The sequence below is a fragment of the Aspergillus sclerotioniger genome, assembly GCF_003184525.1.
Source record: "Aspergillus sclerotioniger CBS 115572 chromosome Unknown BO94scaffold_23, whole genome shotgun sequence".
NCBI lineage: Eukaryota > Fungi > Ascomycota > Eurotiomycetes > Eurotiales > Aspergillaceae > Aspergillus > Aspergillus sclerotioniger.
Window position 1 is genome coordinate 456,257 of NW_020291013.1, and position 13,721 is coordinate 469,977.

Below are 13,721 nucleotides of genomic sequence, written 5' to 3' on the forward strand. Positions count from 1 at the left end.
CCTGTGCAATCCCATGTTGCATTATAGTGATTTGTACGCGATCAAACCACTCTCTGATAATCTTGGGGTCTTCACATTTAGCGCGCCGATAATCATAACATCGAGTATAGCGAGTTTTCAAGCGATCTTGTCGTTTAATGAAGTTAAAGACCCAGTTCTCTCCAACTGATTGAACTGGGGTAGTATCGCGCGCAGCAAGAAGAATATTAGCCATTTCTCGTATATGAGATGGTCAGGGAGGCGCTCCACGTTGATCTAGCGATAGAATCCATTGTACAAGCGATTCCTCTTCATTTTGAGTCATTTTATGACTATTGGCACGTGTTTCTGAGCGATTTGTTTTTCCGCGTAGTCGATCTTGTAGAGTAGAACGAGGCACATTATAATGACGTGCAGCTTTAGCAATTTGGGTAATTTGTTTATTTTCTATAGCAGAGATTGCTAATAAAATTCTCCCCTCCTGCTCGGCTGAATTTCTTGATTTTTGACGCGCTTTTGGAGGCATGGTTGGTGGTTGAATTGAGTGAGGTTTTTGATCGCGGTGAAAACGCGTTGGGGTGCCGACTCGCTTGTGGTGCCGACTCGCTTGTGGAATACGTTAACGTATTTCACGGGACGACCGACCGCACGGGTCATCCGACCGCCGCCCCGCTTTTCGACCACGCTCTACAACTTGAAGCCATTCGCAACAACGCAAAATTCATTATTTTTAATTTTCTTGGTGTTGACAACGTATAGAACATTGAGCTCTTGTACGGCCCTGAATATGACAGAAAGAACATGTTGGTAGAGCTCGTCTTGGCGTGTCTAAAGTTGAAGATGTAGGATCTGTAGAGAGTCCTACCTCTACATTCACATAAGTATTTCTTATTACTACAAGGTCTATACCTTCTTATATTATAAGGCTGCCTGTAGAAGTTATCTGTCGCTTAAAACATGCCTTCTTCTTCTCTTTTTCATTTACAGTGCGGAGTTCATGGTTTTCAAGTGCCAGTTATGTACAGTTATATAGAGAGATCTAGGCGCCTTTAATAATTTGTTGCAGAGCATGTTTTGAAGGTGTAGAGAGACTCTGTGATCCTCTTTTTAAAAGCTTTTTAAGCGACTCTGCCTGTCTCTGCAATTGCTTGACCGTATATGGTATTACAAGCGCGGAGGAGGTCGCAGACTGCCCCCCGCGGCTTGAGGGGGGTGTCGGTGTATATAATATAATATTAAGCTTTTTAAAGACTCTTTTAAGGTAAAATAGGTGTATTCTGGCTGCAGTGAAGCTGCTTTGAATATTCTGAGGCTTAAAGACCTCCCGGTGAGCAGTGGAATACTTAGATAAGAAGTCAAGCTTGTTAATATAATTATATGAAAGTCGTATTCTTGACTTAATAAGACAGTCATACGCCTGCTTCAGTGATCTAAAACAGCCAATATCAAGAGATTGCAGAAGATGAGATAATTAAGCAAGTATGCAGATAGAAATAACTTTATTATCCTTACAAAGCTTGTTAAATTCAGGCATTAAATGACTCCCATGGCTGTCAAGAACAAGGAGTCTATATTAGCCGACTTTTTGAGTATTTGTAGCAGGTAAAAAAACCTTTTTAAGCCACTACAGGCCAATGTTATTATTTGTCCATCTATTTACTGATAATTTAATATATTAGTTGTGTAGAAGGTTGTATTCGCCGAACCATTCTTCTATATAGACTTTTCCCTTGAAAATTATGGTAGAGGGGTATGTTACAGACCCCTGCTAGCCAGGTTACTAGCGGAGCGGACTTGTTAGGCAGAAAAGTGACGACAAGGCAGGACTCGGACAACCAGCAGCTCTTATCAAGTAGAATCCTGGTCTGAGTAATTGTCAAACCCTAGGATCGCTTCTCCCTGTTCCTGTTAGCTTAGCTTCTATTCCAAGGCGTACCTTTGAACTGAATCAAGGTAAGTCAGGTCGATGACTATCTAAAGAACTGGTCCTGAACAGAAGAAGAGAAGTAAGGCCAGATAGTGCCGCGCAGCTATCCGTAAGTAAGTGCGGACGAGTGTTGTCGCTAAGCTTTACCAAAACGTATGGTTACTTAAAGACAGTGTTATTGAGCACGAAGAACAGAACTAGCTAAGTACATGAAAGAGTGTCCTTATATCCTATCCTTCGTCATGGCGTCGCCATGATATGTCATGTCGCCGATATGTTATGTCGTAGCGCTGCCATGTCCTGTCGTAGCGCTGCCATGTTATAGCGTGTCGGTGACATGTCCGTCGTGGTCACGTGTTGTGTAACCGTCCTGGTTGTAGGTCGCTCGGATCGGGTTTTTACTCGATAAGAATCCTTTGCCTTCCAGGCGTGGCCTTTTTGCCTGGCGAGTCCGCCTCACTAGTCCGTTCAGCTAGCAGGGGTCTGTAACAGTAATATCCGGAGTGGTGCTGTGTTATGTGATTATCTACTATCAGATCTACTATTAAGGGTATATGGAAGGTATATGGGAATCCAGAAACATGATTAGATTGATCCTCGATCTACCCTGAATAGTATAGGATATAGTATACAAAGAATAGGATATAAGGACACTCTTTCCTGTATTTAGCTATTTCTGTTTTTTATGCTCAGTATAACTGTCTTTAAGTAACTATATGTTTTGGTAAAGCTTAGTAATAATACTTGTCTATAACGTATCCGGTAAGCGAGCGCCGCACGTAAGCGAGCGCCGCACCTCCTAAATTTTGATCGCGGTCAAACACCTCGCTCATTTCAACCACTAACCATGCCTCCAAAAGCGCGTCAAAATCCAAGAGATTTAATCGAAAAGGAAGGAAGAGTCCTACTAGCAGTCTCTGCTGTAAAAAATTCAGAAATTTGCAGTATTCGTGAAGCAGCTCGTGTTTATAATGTTGCTGAGAGAACTATCCGCAGGCGACTTCATGGTATTACTACACGTGCAGAAATACGCGCCAATAATCATAAAATGACTCAAAATAAAGAGGAATCGCTCGTACAATGGATTCTATCGCTAGATTGACGTGGAGCGCCTCCCCGACCCTCTCATATACGAGAAATGGCCAATATTCTACTCGCTCAGCGTGGTACTACACCAATCCAATCAGTCAGGGAGAAATAGGTATACAACTTTATTAAACAACAAGATCACTTGAAAACTCGCTATACTCAACATTACGATTATCGGCGCGCTAAATGCGAAGACCCTAAAGTTATTAGAGAGTGGTTTGATCGCGTACAAATCACTATAATACAACACAGGATCGCACAAGAAGATATCTATAATTTTAACAAAACTGGCTTTGCTATGGGCCTAGTAGCTACTGCTTAAATAGTTACTAGAGCTGATTACTACAGAAAGACCTCTCTTGTACAACCAGGCAATCGAGAATGGGTTACTTTAATCAAGTATATTAACTCTACCGGTTGGGTGCTTCCTTCATGTGTGATCTTTAAAGGAAAGATCCATATAAAGGATTGGTATCAAGATATCAAACTCCCATGCAATAGCAGGATTGAGGTTAGTCCTAATAGATGGACTACGGACGAGATAGGCCTTCGCTGGCTTCAAAACCTCTTTATTCCTGCTACTACTAGTCGTATAACTGGAAGATATCGTCTTCTAATTCTAGACAACCATAGCAGCCATCTTACACCTCAATTTAACCAGATATGCAGTGAGAATAATATTATTCCTATCTACATGTCTGCACATTCATCACATCTACTACAGTCTCTAGATATTGGCTGCTTCTTGCCTTTAAAACAGGTATACGGCAGCTTAGTAGAGAAGCAGGCATGCTTAGGAATTAATCATATTAACAAGCTTGATTTTCTAGAGGCCTTTCCACAAGCTTGTAAACATGCTTTTTAAACAGATACTATTCAGAATAGCTTTACAGGTGCTGGCCTAGTTCTATTCAATCCAGATAAGGTACTCAGTCAGCTGAATATTTAGCTAAAGACCTTTACATTACTAGACAGTTAATCAACCAATACAGCTCCAAAAACATCTTATACAACTAGACAGCTTGAAAAGCAGGCATCTACTGTGAAGCAGCTACTTAAAGCATGTATGCAGAGTCCTTCATCTTTACTAGAAGCATGGTTTGATAAGCTTATTAAAGACCATGAATTATATCTTAATAAGCTTATTCTTGCATGTAAAGAAATCCACGAATTACACACTTCTAATATAAAGAAGCTTTAAAAAAGGAAATACTCTATTAGGCAGCTAGCTCTTACAGAGAGACCAGCTATTTAGGAAGATCTAGAGCAGTTCCAGCGTGAGAACGAGGTTAATAAAGCTCAAAATATGCTTTCCCTAGATCCTGCACTTTCTGCAGATAGGCCACGTGTACGAGCGTCCCCGCGCTGCAGTAATTATCATATTCTAGAATATAGGTGATTACAATATCCTAATCAAGTTCCTGATTAATTTTTAGATAGAAATACAATTATTTTATTGATAATGGCCCTAGAATTTCACCTATATATAAAAATCGGGTAGAGGTGCGGCGCTCGCTTACGTGCGGCGCTCGCTTACCGGATACGTTACTTACTTATAGATAGCTATACAGCACTATCTAGCCTTACTTCTCTTCTCTTGTTCAGGACCAGTCATCTTAGATAGTCATCAGTCTGACTTACCTTGATTCAGTTCGAAGGTACGTATTGGAACGGGAGCTAAGCTAACAGGAACAGGGAGAAGCGATCCTAGGGTTTGACAGGGTACTCCACCCCATTGAATTGATACACTTGATTGTTATTACATATTCATGTTAGTCTGGCTGTATAAGATAAGATTTATCAGGTATGTTAGCTCTTGTCATGATCTTTGTAGTTATAATTATTCCCATTGTAAAGCCCGTTTTATCAAAGTTGAAGATATCCTTATCTAATATTCCAAACTCCGCCTGTATATCTTATAAGATTATAAACCAGTCCTGTAGAAGCTTTGGATCCTCGCATTTAGCTCTTTTATAAACATACTTTCTGGTAAAATAACAACTAATTTCTTCACGGCGTTATATAAAGGTGGTAACCCAGTTCTTACTAACAGGATTAAAGAAGGAGAAGTCTACGGTTTGTAGAATTATATTTACTATTTCTCATACTTAAGCAGGTTGTGGAGCAACTCCACACCGATCACGCGATAGAATCCACTATATTAGAGTATTCTCTTAAATTTCAGAGAGTTTAAGATTATGATTGTAATATTCTAATTAAAATTAAATTCCCTGTACGTGGTCGTGGAGGGTTCTGTATGAGACATTGTAGGCGCGTGCCATTAGATGAATATTACGTTTTTTATCATCTTTTAAATATTTAATTGTAAGTTGGATCCGGCCCTCTTGCTCAATTAATTCTTGACGATTTTTCTTTCGATTTGGAGGCATTGTGGTTGGTTGAATAGAGAGGTGCCGAACACGCGATGACTTTTTGACGCGGCGGTCGGATGACCCGTGAAATACGTTAGTTACTGTTAACGTATTTCATAAGCGAGCGGCGCACACAAGCGAGCGGCGCACCTCCGCTTCATTCCTGCCCATGGGCCAAATACTAGAGGCTTTATCAATAAAATAATTGCATTTCTATCTAAAAATTAATTAGGAACTCGATTAGAATATTATAATCACCTATATTCTAGAATATGATAATCACTGCAGCGCGGGAGCGCTCATACACGTGGCCTATCTGTAGAAAGTACAGGATCTAGAAGAAGCATATTTTGAGCTTCATCAACCTGATTCTCGCGCTGAAATCGCTCTAGGCTATTCTGAATAACTAAACCCTCTATAATTTCTTACTGTCTAGTAGAGCACTTTCTTTTTCAAAGCTTCTTTATATTAGAAGTATATAATTCGTGGATTTCTTCGCGTGCAAGAATAAGCTTATTAAGATATAATTCATGATCTTTAATAAGCTTATCAAACCGCGTTTCTAGTAAAGATAAAGGACTCTATATACGCGTTTTAAGCAGCTGCTTCACAATAGATGCCTGCTTTTCAAGCTGTCTAGTTATATAAGGCGTTTTTAGAGCTGTATTGGTTGATTAACTGCCTGGTAGTATAGAGGTCTTTAGCTGAATATTCAGCTGACTGAGTACCCTATCTGGATTGAATAGAACTAGACCAGCACCTGTAAAGCTATTCTGAATAGTATCTGTTTAAAAAGCACGTTCGCGAGCTTGTGGAAAGGTCTTTAAGAAATTAAGCTTATTAATATGATTAATTCTTAAGTGTGTCTGCTTCTCTATCAAGCTGCCATACACCCGCTTTAGAGATGAAAAGTAGCTAATATTTAAAGACTGTAGTAGATATAATGAGTGTGCAGGCATGCAGATAAGAATAATATCATTCTCGCTGTATATTTGATCGAACTGAGGTGTTAAATGACTACCATGGCTGTCGAGAATAAGAAGATGATATCTGCCAGTTGTATAACTAGTAGTAGGAATAAAGAGATTTTGAAGCCAGCGAAGGCTTATCTCGTCTGTAGTCCATCCATTAGGACTAACCTTAATCCTACTATCACTGGGAGTTTGATATCTTGATACTAATCCTCTATATAGACCTTGCCTTTAAAGATCATACATGGAGGAAGCGCCCAACCGGTAGAGTTAATATACTTGATTAAAGTAACCTATTCTTGATTACCTGGCTGTATAAGAGAGGCCTTTCTGTAGTAGTTAGCTTTAGTAACTACTTGAGCAGTAGCTACTAAGCCTATAGCAAAGCCAGTTTCGTCAAAATTGTAGATATCTTCCTGTGCGATCCCGTGTTGTATTATCGTGATTTACATGCAGTTAAACTACTCTTGTATAATCTTAGGATCTTCGCATTTAGCATGTTGATAATCATAATGTTGAGTATAGCGAGTTTTCAAATAATCTTGTTGTTTAATAAAGTTGGTGACCCAGTTCTCCCTGACTAATTGAACTGGGATAGTATCGCGTTGAGTAAGTAGAATATTGGCCATTTCTTATATATGGGACGGTCGGGGAGGGGCTCCACGTCGATCTAGTGATAGAATCCATTGTACGAGCGATTTCTCTTCATTTTGAGTCAATTTATGACTATTAGCGCGTGTTTCTGAGCGTGAAGATATACCGCGTAATTGTCTGCGAAGGGTTGTTTCAGAGACATTATATACGCGAGCTGCTTCACGAATACTAGAGATTTCTGATTTTTTTAAAGCAGAAACAGCTAGTACAGCTCTACCCTCTTGCTCAGCTAAATTTCTTGAATTTTGACGCGCTTTTGGAGGCATGGTTGGTGGTTGATTTGAGCGAGATTTTTAGTCGCGTATAAAATGCGAGAGGTGCGCCGCTCGCTTATGAAATACGTTAACGTAATCGGTAAGCGAGTGGCCACTGTAAGCGAGTGGCCACCCTTCCCGCGTATTCCGATCAACATACATTTTTGAAGCCGTTCTTTAACATATTGAAGTCATTAAAAATGTTTTTTTTTAGTTGATTTCTCTTGTAGGACAGTGTGTACGTTTATGGCCTAATTGATTACAATCACTGCACCGGGGTGGCGCGCGGCGGCGAGGTTGTTCCTCATAGTCAGCCGGCTGGATCACCTCGCCTCCAGGTGCTTCGCCGGCTTGACGAGGCTGTTGAAAAGCCTTAATTGCTTCCTGTACGGTGAGACCGTCAAGACCAGTCATTTAGCGATGACTCCTTTTCTTCTTTCTTTCTTGGTGCTCTTTTCCCTCTCGGAGTTGGCGATTTTCGGCTTCAAGAAGGGTTGTCTGATTAATTGCAATCTCACAGCCTTTTATTATATATGATAAAGCAGTCTTTATTAGTGTAGACAGGCTTTTCGAGAGCTCGCGAAGCACCTTTTTGATAGTAGATTCATGCTTCTTTAATTGTCTCACGTTATTAGGAGTCTTTGATATCGTTGAAGCTGTACTTAGCCGGCTGGGGGGGGGGGTAGTATCACGAAGGCAGTAAACAAGCTGGTTAGCCACCTTGGTAGGTAAGAAAAGCACTATTCCTGCGGCGCGAAAAGCACTCTGTATAGTTGCTTTTTTGAAAGCGAATAATCGAGCATCTGGATATATATCCAAGAAATTCTTCTTATCAACTTTGTAGATTCCCGCGCGGATTAACTTCTCAATCAACCCACTATATACCTGTTTTAATAGCAAAAAAACATGTAACATTTAACAATTGATACAAGTATGAGAAGTGCGGAGGCATACAGACAGAAATAATATTATTTTGATTACAGATTTTATTAAATTCAGGCATTAAATGGGAGTCATGGCTGTTGAGTATTAGGAGGCTATATTTCCCAGTTCTTCAGCTTTGGATAAATGGAATAAAGTGTTTACGCAGCTAAAAAAGGCCTATTTTATTAGTAGTCTATCCATTCAGTAATATATGAAGTTTCTAATTAGAAAGTAACTTTCTATCTTAATACCATAACTATATATAAACCTTGCCTTTAAGAATCACAAACAGAGGTAAGGCCCAGCCAGCTGCATTAATATATTTAATTGATATTATCTACTCGCGATTTCCAGGCTGTATAAAGAACAGTCTTTCAATACAGTCAGATCTGGTAATAACACGCGCAGTAAACACCATTCCCATAGTAAATCTAGTTTTATCAAAGTTGTAGATATCTTTATTTACGATGCCGTACTCTGATATAGCAGCTTAAATATGAGAGAACCACTTGCTGATCATCTTTAGATCCTCGCAGCGAGCGCGCTGATAATTATAACAGCGGGAAAAACGAGACTTTAAAGTATCATATCTTTTGATAAAGTTATATACCCATTTCTCTCCTATATCTGTACGGTAGTTCAAATCACGCTTTTGGATTAAGAGAGTAGCCATTATACGAATGTATGAAGGCCTGGGTGGAAGGCCTCGCTGATCCAAAGAAATTATCCATTTCTTTAAGGCTTCCTCCTCTGCAGGAGTCAATTTTAATGAATTTGCACGTATTTCTGTACGCGATTTGATTTCCTGCAGATGATGCCGGAGAGTTGATCAACGAACTTCAAAATCGCGGGCTGCTTGGGCCACGTTAGGAGTATCGCCATTTTTTAAAGCTTCAATTGCGAGGACGATCCGGCCCTCTTGTTCAACACCGTTTTTTAACGATTTGGACATTTTTCGGTGGTGATATCGCGGATTCAATGCTTTGTGGTTGAAAAAACGCGTGTTTTCGGAACGCGGGTGGCCACTCGCTTACCGATTACGTTAGTGTTATTGTTATGGTAGAAAGGTCGAGGGGAGAAAAGCAGAATACATAGTAAGGTGACACTTTTAATGAAAAGCTGCCTCTGCCAAGGGTGAGACTCGACTGTCAGGATAATCACCCGACTCTCGCACCTTGGCTCAGCCAGCTTGCCAGAGCTGTTCTGTTACTTATTGTACTCAGTTGAATAGTCTCGCTTCTGTGTACTTGGATAGATTGCATAGATAGTGAGCATTTCCACTTCATGACACTTTGTCATTATCAATGTGTTATTTCATTCCGGATATGGTCTCATGTGATCTTTCATTGGAAAACTTGGTAGGACCAGCCAATGACTGAAAGCATCGGTCATAGATTAGAGGCATCATCCGAGAGAGTGGTTATGGCGAATATGATGCGTGAACTATTGAAGAAGTACCGATGGAGGAGATGGCCGGAAGTGCTGCGGCGATGACGGTCACGTGACACAACTGCCGCCACTCGAGCTGCACGTCAGAGCTCCGATCCAGCCCATGTCTCCAATCTCCATCACTTCCCCATACCCCCATCCTCTTGCGACCGTCCTCCTTTCTTTTGTATCACTCTCGAAATAATTCCAGATACATCCCCGTCTAATTTCAGCCCATACTCCAGCTGTGACGCTCCCTCGTCACCATGTCCGAGACCCTGCTCAAGCCGGAGAAGGACTTCTCCAAGGATGCTGACAAGCTGATCCCAGAGGCAGAACAGCTTGCCAAGGTAGACGCTTCTGAGAGCCCTCTAGCGAATGCAACCTACTGACTGGCTACAGAGCGATGTGCAGGGTGCCATTGACAAGCTCCTCGTGTTGGAGAAGCAGGCAAGACAAGTACGGCCCTTCCGTCCATCTGGCGATAACGCAATTCTGACCCACGCTATAGGCCTCGGATCTTGCCACGACATCCCGTCTCCTTATTACCATCGTCACAATCAGCAAGAACTCGGGTGACTGGAACCTCCTAAACGACCAAGTGCTCCTGCTATCCAAGAAGCATGGCCAGCTCAAGCAAGCCGTAACGAAGATGGTCCAGGTGGTGATGGGATTCTTGGAGGAGACGCCCAACATGGAGGTCAAACTGTCCGCCATTAACACGCTGCGGACTGTGACCGAAGGAAAGGTCAGTGCGATAAACACCCGTCCAGCCCGACATCCTGCTGATGCGCTTGTGTATAGATCTTCGTCGAAGTCGAGAGAGCTCGCGTGACCCGCATCCTTTCCAACATCAAAAAGTCCCAGGGCGACCTGAACGCCGCCGCCGATATCCTCTGCGAGTTGCAGGTCGAGACATTTGGATCTATGACCAGACGGGAGAAGACAGAATTCATCTTGGAGCAGGTTGCCCTATGCATAGAACGGGGCGACTGGACACAGGCCACCATCCTCAGCCGCAAGATCAACAAGAGATACTTTTCCCGCAAGCCGAAGAAGAGCGCCGAGGAAATCGAGAAGTTGAAGAAGGAGGCCGAAGAGAAGGAGAAGACGCGTGGACCGGAAGAGGCACCGATGGAGGTTGATGACGACGTGACCGACCTGAAGCTTCGCTACTACGAACAACAGATCATTCTCGCCAACCATGACTACAAGTATCTCGATGTCTGCAAACATTATCGGGAGGTCTTGGATACGGAGTCGGTGGAGAGCAATCCGGAGCAACTGCGCGCAGTAAGATTTCCTCGCCGATAGTGGGCATGTCTTCAGACTAACATGGTATCAGGTTCTTGCCCGGATTGTCTACTACATCGTCCTGTCCCCCTACGACAACGAACAGTCTGATCTGTTGCACCGCATCCAACAGGACTCGCGGCTCTCCTTGGTCCCTGTCGAAGGCCGCCTTGTCAAGCTCTTCACCATCCACGAGCTGATGCGCTGGCCGATGGTGGGAGAGCAGTTCGGCCCCCACCTCTGCAACACGGACGTCTTCAGCGCTCAGGCTAGCCAGTCGGCAGAGGACCAGCCGCACCGGAGGTGGCAGGACCTCCGCAAGCGGGTGATCGAGCACAATGTGCGAGTGGTGGCCAAGTACTACACGCGCATCCAGATGGGGCGGCTGACACAGCTGCTGGACCTGACGGAGGAGGAGACGGAGAAGTACATCAGCGAGCTGGTGTGTTCGAAGACGATCTACGCGAAGATCGACCGTCCGGCACGGCTGGTCAACTTCGCCAAGCCGCGCGATGCGGATGATGTGCTGAACGAATGGAGCAGCGACATGAAGAGCCTCTTGGGGCTCCTGGAGCGGATCGACCACCTCATCACGAAGGAGGAGATGATGGCGCGGATCCTGCCCTCTCGTGGTGAGAAGGGCAAGGCTCGTTAGAGCCTGTATGTATGTGGATAGCAAACGTACACTGACGACAGTAGAATGGAACGGAACAACTGATGAAGTCGAACTCAATGTATGGTCTATGAAATCTAGTCTATCCTCCGTCTACTCCGTATTTACATCACCCACCCCCATCAAAACGGCAAATCCATATCATTCACATCCTCCTCCACCACCTCTCCCTTCTTCTCCCCCTCCAACACATCCCTCACAAACCCCACCACAGCATCCAAATACGGCCTCTGCGCCGGCACAAAATGCCCTCCCGGATGCGCCACCACCATCCCTTTCACCTTCTCCCCCTCCTCCTGACAAGCCTCAATCAACGCCCTACTCCTCGCCTCCTCCACCACCGCATCCAACGACCCCAACACATGCAAAACCGGCGTCCTAACCCCCGGCTCATAAAAGCCCCTATACCTCGGCCCCGGCGCCCTAAACCCACTATAACACACCGCGAACTTCAACTCCGGCTGTACCTTTCGCACCTCCTCCCACCAAACCCGGGGCACCTCAAACCCCGCCACTCCCTCAAACTCCGTCCCCGCACACGCCACCTTCGGATCCAAAAACCGGGAAACAGATTCCTCTCGTCCCGGTTCGAGAAGCGACGCCACGATGGCGGCCATTGCAGCACCTTGCGAGAATCCGATTACGCCGTCAAAGGGACCCTCGGATAGGATTGTCTGGGCGATGGTTTCGAGACCCAGGGAGAGGTCTGTGTAGAGGGGTGGGTTGAGGGTTGAGTGGCGGCGGAACCAGCCGTAGGAGTCTGTGGAGGTTTCGTCGGAGGAGGTGGAGGAGGAAGGGTCGTAGCCTGGGATGTCAGAGGGAAGGAGGTGGATAGGACCGGTTGGGTAGGTGGTTGTTACGGCGTGGGTGGGGAGGAGGGCCTTGGTGAGGTGTTTGATCACGGCGCGGGATTTGGCGTGGAAGAGGGGGCCGGATTGCGTGTAGCCGTGGAGGCAGAGGAGTTTTAGTGGCGGCATGGTTTGGGGGGGTTGGTATTGGTGTGGGTGTGGGTGTGGGTGTTGAGGGGTGTTTGTTGAGGAGGGTGTAGTTGTGTAGTATGTTTAGTTGGTGTAGTAGAGAGGAAAAGAGAAGAATAAGGGTGTAAGAGGAGGAATTGGTGAAGATGTCGGGGAGAGAAAATGTACTAGTGGGAGAGGAGCAGATAAGATAAGCGGGTGGTGGTGGTGGTGGTTTGTCGGGGTATCGATTGAGCCTAGGGTCGGGGGCGTCTGGGTTCAGAGTGGATGGGGATAAAGGGGTCAAGGGAATAAAGGTTTCTGGTTCATCTGGGGTGTATCTACCATTTTGGGGTATTGGCGTTGTCCGTGAGTGCTGTCGCCGATACATTCGATCTCGTATGGGCAAACGGATGGGCAAGTGGATGGCGGCTATAATGCCATTGTTAAGCAGGGGATAGGGAATGCCAGAAATGGTCTAGATGCAAGTGTCACAGACTGACCCCAGCTTCTGTAGGGCTACAGGCTACGCAGATTGCGGAGATAGCGGAGCCACATCTCCGAAGGTCCAGGGGCCTACATGTACAACCTACAATGTCCATACTGACCAAATAAGCATACGATTGCTACTGCACGAGGGTATCACAACTCCACAGCGCCGGCACCGTCCTTTTCAGGCTGATAATCCGACCTTGCAGCCCAGTCACGCCACTTCAAGCAATGCCGGCTCCGCCATCATTCATCTTCGTCGACGATGGATGGAATCTCTCGCTCCGCAACATCCGAATTCCTGCGGCAACCGGCAAAGCTCAGGTAGACGTGACTGGGGCGTTGTGTCATCCCATCGTGCCCTGTCGAAGTACATCGTAGGTACACGGAACACACAACGCAGAGGCGAAAAGCAAAAAGCGAAATCAGAGATCAAGGCAAGTGTAGTTTGGTAGTATGGACCGATCATATGCCAGATATCCGGAACTCCCCTGCGCGAAGTAGGAAGAAAGAAGAAACGCTTTTTTGGATGTGTATCAACGGGTTGTGTGCCTGGTCAAAATTTTTTCATTTCCCTTGTCTGTGGTTCCGCAGGGCTTCTCGCAAGGGGCGAGGATTCCATCTTCTATCTGAATCTGTTTCCTCAGAAAAACGAGATATATTAATCCATCATCATTGAAGAACGCCACATTGCTTTCATCATCGCTCCGGC

General features: G+C 44.6%; 2 protein-coding genes across 2 annotated transcripts; one reads left to right on the top strand and one right to left on the bottom strand.

The window, feature by feature from the left end:
• The first annotated feature begins 9,735 nt into the window (after nucleotides 1-9,735).
• On the top strand, nucleotides 9,736-11,667 carry BO94DRAFT_537487 (proteasome regulatory particle lid subunit RPN5). Its single transcript, XM_025612284.1, has 5 exons — nucleotides 9,736-9,948; nucleotides 10,001-10,057; nucleotides 10,110-10,346; nucleotides 10,403-10,891; nucleotides 10,944-11,667. Exons 1-5 carry the CDS (start codon nucleotides 9,865-9,867, stop codon nucleotides 11,544-11,546), a joined length of 1,470 nt encoding a protein of 489 aa, XP_025465035.1. The 5' UTR covers nucleotides 9,736-9,864; the 3' UTR covers nucleotides 11,547-11,667.
• BO94DRAFT_170030 (alpha/beta hydrolase) lies at nucleotides 11,617-12,772 on the bottom strand. The gene has a single exon (XM_025605920.1). It carries the CDS (start codon nucleotides 12,539-12,541, stop codon nucleotides 11,687-11,689), a length of 855 nt encoding a protein of 284 aa, XP_025465036.1. The 5' UTR covers nucleotides 12,542-12,772; the 3' UTR covers nucleotides 11,617-11,686.
• Nucleotides 12,773-13,721: the final 949 nt, after the last annotated feature.

Excerpts from the sequence above, each read along its gene's own strand:
- BO94DRAFT_537487 (XM_025612284.1), top strand. The coding sequence starts at position 9,865 with ATGTCCGAGACCCTGCTCAAGCCGGAGAAGGACTTCTCCAAGGATGCT. Across the intron at positions 9,949-10,000 it reads AGGCAGAACAGCTTGCCAAG|AGCGATGTGCAGGGTGCCAT; the intron begins GTAGACGCTTCT and ends GACTGGCTACAG. Across the intron at positions 10,892-10,943 it reads ATCCGGAGCAACTGCGCGCA|GTTCTTGCCCGGATTGTCTA; the intron begins GTAAGATTTCCT and ends ACATGGTATCAG.
- BO94DRAFT_170030 (XM_025605920.1), bottom strand. The coding sequence starts at position 12,541 with ATGCCGCCACTAAAACTCCTCTGCCTCCACGGCTACACGCAATCCGGC.